The sequence below is a fragment of the Heloderma suspectum genome, chromosome 2 (assembly GCF_057233095.1).
Source record: "Heloderma suspectum isolate Gila_16-S chromosome 2, 16-S_ref, whole genome shotgun sequence".
NCBI lineage: Eukaryota > Metazoa > Chordata > Lepidosauria > Squamata > Helodermatidae > Heloderma > Heloderma suspectum.
The window spans coordinates 223,526,425-223,531,534 of record NC_139459.1 but is presented as its reverse complement, the minus strand read 5'-3'; the positions used below and the strand labels follow the sequence as shown (position 1 = coordinate 223,531,534).

The following is a 5,110-nucleotide window of genomic DNA, read 5'->3' as shown; positions in this document are numbered from 1 at the left end:
GTACCTCTTATGTAATCTGGTCAACCTACACAGGAATAGGATTTAAATCATTTTCACAGCTGTATGGAAGTCTGATCATACAACTGAAACGTTCAGCAGCTGCCACACTGAAAAAGGAATGTCTGACTTTTCTCTTAAATTGGAACAGTTCCAATTTTATTATCTTGTTTCTAAGGTTTTAGGTAGCACTGCATTTCTCTATAATCAAAAACAAAATGGTCACATTTTAAGTCTCCACTAGGAAGTTTACAGTGAGCAACAACTGTGATTGTATGTAATTGTATGTTCATGTTTTTGTAATATTGGGTTCCTTGCAAGAGGAAAAAAGGCAGGATATAAATGCAATAAATAAGTAAATAAATAATATTGTAAGCAGCCTTGCGAGGGCAGTGCGCCCTGAAAGATGAAATATATTTTAAATAAATACATAGAGTTGTGGATTACTTCAACTGTAATTGTATGCCCATTTACCTGGGATTAAGCCAATGGGGCTTGCTTCTGACAAGTATAGGACTACTTGATTTGCTGTTAGCTAATGTGCAATGAAAATCTCTCAGGAATGCTACGTGTACCAGAAGTTGTGTTTGCATGCGTCATTTCTTGAAGTGTACATATTTCCACTGAAACTTTAAATTCAAAGACATGGTGTGGTGATTATCCCTGATTTACCCTATGATGTGCCCAGCATTGCTGAAATACACATATCCATGTGCTGTCTGTTGCCACTTCCATTAATTATTAGGCTCAAGTGTTGCATATATTCCACAGACAAGCCTATATTCCATCTTTCCCTTTGTGATTATGATTATTTTGCTTATTTCTAGTGTAGCCTTTCATCATGAGTTGACAGAGTTAGGATGCTTTAGTACAGGGCAAAGGTGAATTTTGTAATTTGTGTGAGATGAAACAAACAAAACCTCCATCTCCAAAACCGCCATAATACTGGCAGATGGGTGAGCCTCCAGCCATCACAGTGGGAGAAGAAAACAGTTTCACCTAAATCTGGGCAATTGGTGTTTTTCGTGTTTGATATCCTATTGCTGTGTATGAAACCTATGAAGTAACGATGTATAGTACATTATAGTGTAAACATCTCTAAGTAAAGTCTTAGGATTGTCCAAGATCCCCCTTGGGCCACATGAAGGCTCTGGACCATATTGCATGGCTGCCAATATGGAATAAAAATAGAAGAATGATTCAGGTTACATAATCTTCCGTAGTCATTGTTGATGCAAATTTCACACAGAATTTTATACTGGCAATGGGCATGCCCACTGGGGGGGGGGGGTGCACGTGCACACATGCACACATGCACAAGGAGTATTCTCTGCAGTAGAGACTGCCTGCAAAAGTTACATAAGACATTTGCGATGTGGCACTAATGTGGAGGGTCTGAGGGATTTTGCCTCTCCTCTATGGTGAGGTGGTAGGGTATTTACAGTTCGTTCTTATCTAGTATTCAAATTGCATTTAAAACCACAGAATTCCTTGCTGGCTTTTTTGGCCCACATCGACGAGTCCCATGCTATACTACAGCATACTTTAGACAGCTCATTTAATTATCCCACATCTTATCAACCCCCCCTGCGTGCATGCGCGCGCGCACACACACACACACACACACACACACTGCTACCCACTTTCCTCTACTTACATGAAATACTTTCAGACCATGTTAGGATGGTCTGCCTTAATTTCCCCTTATGTCTGCTTTATCATTCAGTGATTTATGGTTAGAAATAAAGCATCATTTTAGAAGAAAAAGTAAGTTAATATTCATAGTTATAGTTCAGTAGGAAAAGTTCTATTTAATGAAAAATAATTTTTTTCTATTTAGCTAAAATTTAGAGTTGGCAACACTGAATGATCCCACATGATCTTTTATGCCTTTTCTTTCCAAGATACATTCAAGTCTGAACTCTGCAAGAATCTCTCACTGTTTCCAAGCTCAGTGCTTTAGCTGTATCAAGCTCATGTTTTTAACACATACACAAACATGAGCTCTTTTCCTTCCATAGCAATCAGCAACCCCTCCTGCATTGTAGGTTGCCCTAGTACTTCAGCCTCTACCTCTATGCTACCCCTTGCTGCACTATAGTATGCTGCTACTGTGGCACATGCACAGCATGAGTTCAAATATTACCACGAAGCAAAAGACAAAATGGTAGGTTCACAAGGTACTCTGGGAGTTGTAGTTCCCAAACCCCTTGACTACAAGTGTCAAAGGCAGTAAAGAAAACAATATTTTACCGTTCTTTTTTACTCCTTATAAAGGGAAGGTGGGTGCTCCCACAATCCCCATTAAGTTATGGACTAAGTTGGGCCACTTAAAATTCCCAGCTATGTATTCTTTGTCAAGTTCTTTTTTCTTGATGATTCATTTTAAATCGGGCCACAGTCAGCTAATATACCTCTTTCCCAATTTCTCTTTGAAATTTACACTGTTCAGTACTCCCTGTATACTGTCAAAATGCTCCCTTTCAAAAGCTTCATACTGGGGTTATACTTGAAAATAGACAGATAATTGCGTCTTGAACAAATTTCTGCTTTTAAGAAAGGCTTATTTTTAGCAGAGTTTATAGCTGCTGGCTGTGTAACAACATAATTCACAGTTCATTGATCTTGCTTGCACAGAGCTGTGGTGCAGGGTCAAAAGTTTCATCTGCTATCACAACAGGTCAGGATTTTGTACCCTGGATATCTGACACTAGGTGACAGTGACAGAAGACTGACAGACTTCTTGCCTATTTTCTCAAATTTGCCAATTTACAACCTGTAGCACAGTGCCCATGAGAGAGATTGCTATTGTTACCAGCTGGAAAAGTGCTGGGAAATGAGCTGTAACTGTGCCTATTGAAAAGCAGCATAATAGTTTACTGTAGAAAATCTGTGAGTTTTTAGCATTCTTAACACTTTTAGCTTGATCTACAGGGCAGTTAAGTGAAAATTTAAATTAACTGAGTTGTAGGTTGTGGATTAGGTTGCCTGTGCGTATAATTTCTGAATCCTGTCAGAAAATATAGGCCTTATATTTTCTTTCAAGGCTACATCCGACATTATGCGAGCAGACTTCAGCTCACTTAATGAGACTTCCCCGCCCTCACCTTCTTCTGTAGCCTCTTAAATTCTGCTCTGGAGGAGCCCCCCCCCCCCAACCATCTCTCAGGGGAAGGGGAATCTCTCAGGGGACGGGGGAGCAGTAGATACTATTCCGCTGGTAGATGGACACTATTGGATATAACCCATAATTAGGTTGTAACTTGGCCTTTTTTGTATATAATGCTAATTTATTTACTCTGAAACAAAAATGCTTTAATATTTTGAGTTCAAATGCAGAATAAAAATGGGCCTTAACAGGACTTTTAAAATGTAAAATAAAGTATAGAAGAATGTGTATTTATTATTCTTCAAGAGATATTTTCCAATCCATCCCTTCCCCACCATCATTTTTTGGCCATCAGTTACGTATTGTAATTATAATGAAGTATTAGTGGTTTTTCATTTAAGTGGAATTTGCAGCTCCAACACATTGGAGTTGTAGTCACTAGGTCTTAGCTAAGGGGGGTTTGTTTGTTTTTGCTAATGTCCCTGCTATTAACTCCCACCCCTACCCCCTTTCCCCTGATATTTCTTAGGGATAGGTTTATGAGGAGGAGGTGGGGGTTGTTTCAGTTTTCTTACAAGTATGTGAAATTCTAATTTTTTTAGAGTTTCAGGTTGGTTATAAATCTTTAAACATTTTGTTTGTAGAGGTCTTTTGGTGTGTTTGGGCTTTGTTTTGTAATGTTTCTAAAGTGCTCAGTTAATAAGCTGCAGGTATAGATGTTTTGATTGCTTTTCTCTGGGTTATAAATTAATACCAGTTCTAGCTAAATGCTATTGATTGCAGTAGTAAAGAGTCGTGGGTTGTTAGCTTTTTAAATGCTTGTTTATATGTAAGATATTTTTAAATACTAGAAGCTTTGTGTATAATTTGGGCATCTCTAAAACAACTCTCTAAAATGGTTCCCATTCTCCGTTTTTAAACAGGGAGAAAGAACAAACACAAGAAGAGGAACATTTGATGGAAGAAAAGAAAAAGAAAAAGCAGGAAGAAAAGAAAAAGAAGGAAGGTGCTCAGAAAAAGGTTTGTTCAAATGTCTCACTTTAATGATGTAACTATAATATTTTGGGGTGATGTCATTATTTTTACTCTACTTTTAAACCACCAAATAACTGAAGTTCTCTGGGAGGTGTATTAGTGTGACTTGGAGGAATTATTTTTGTTTGCTATTGTGATAGCCCCATAGACTGTGACCAGTGTTTGAAAAAGTTACATAACATTATGCATACATTTGGTTTTGTTCACATTTCTTCTAAGAGGCATACTGTATGATCTGCAGACTTCCTGGCCTAACAAAATGCTTTTACTATAGTCTGATTTAAGGGCCATATCCAACACTACCGGTCTACTTGCACTGTTGATATACTGCTAGCATAAACAATCTCTAGTAGTGTGCAAATAGTGTAAGCTGGCGCAACTGGTTTTGAGGGGGAAATCACCATCCCACTAGAGGTCAGTAATGCTAGTGGTACATCTGAAGTGTGAGCGGACTGGCAGTGTTGGAAACTGCCCATAGTGTTTGTGAATTGCAACTAAACCTTACCATCTAGAGTAACCCCAGGTGGAGGCAATATTTGGGCAACACAAGAAGGGCCTGACCTATGCTTGTAATATTCCCAAAATCCTGTGCACAGTGGATTTTATTTAATAGCAAATCCTCCTTTTGATCCAGTGCAATTTGTACAGGAAAGTATAGCGAATGCAGACGTGTATACATACAGATAGAAAAGCTCTCTCCCATCCTAGAACCTTAGCTTACATACTTTTCCATGCCTATAATATTCAAAAAAAAGGTTCTGCTCTGATTTGATGGCAGAAAATAATAATTTTGGGTGGAAATTTCAGGAACATCTGCCAGATCTCTGCATATGACTACTTTTCCAACAACAGATTGATTTGATCAGTGACACAATAATAAGTACTATCTTTTTCTGGAAATACTCATTGATTTCAGGAGTGGGGGGATTAATTTACCTATGTGGTCTTGTTACATCATACTGGGCACCC

General features: G+C 38.3%; 1 protein-coding gene across 6 annotated transcripts in view; it reads left to right on the top strand.

Annotated features, from left to right (window-relative positions):
- The window catches only part of TNRC6C (trinucleotide repeat containing adaptor 6C), a 149,049-nt gene that overhangs the window by 27,126 nt on the left and 116,813 nt on the right, over positions 1–5,110 (top strand). For all 6 annotated transcript variants that reach the window (XM_084838237.1, XM_084838235.1, XM_084838236.1 and 3 more), the window contains one exon: positions 4,030–4,126. In XM_084838237.1, coding sequence (XP_084694363.1) covers positions 4,064–4,126 — 63 coding nt within the window. In that variant the 5' untranslated portion in view covers positions 4,030–4,063. The remainder of the gene's footprint in view (positions 1–4,029; positions 4,127–5,110) is intronic.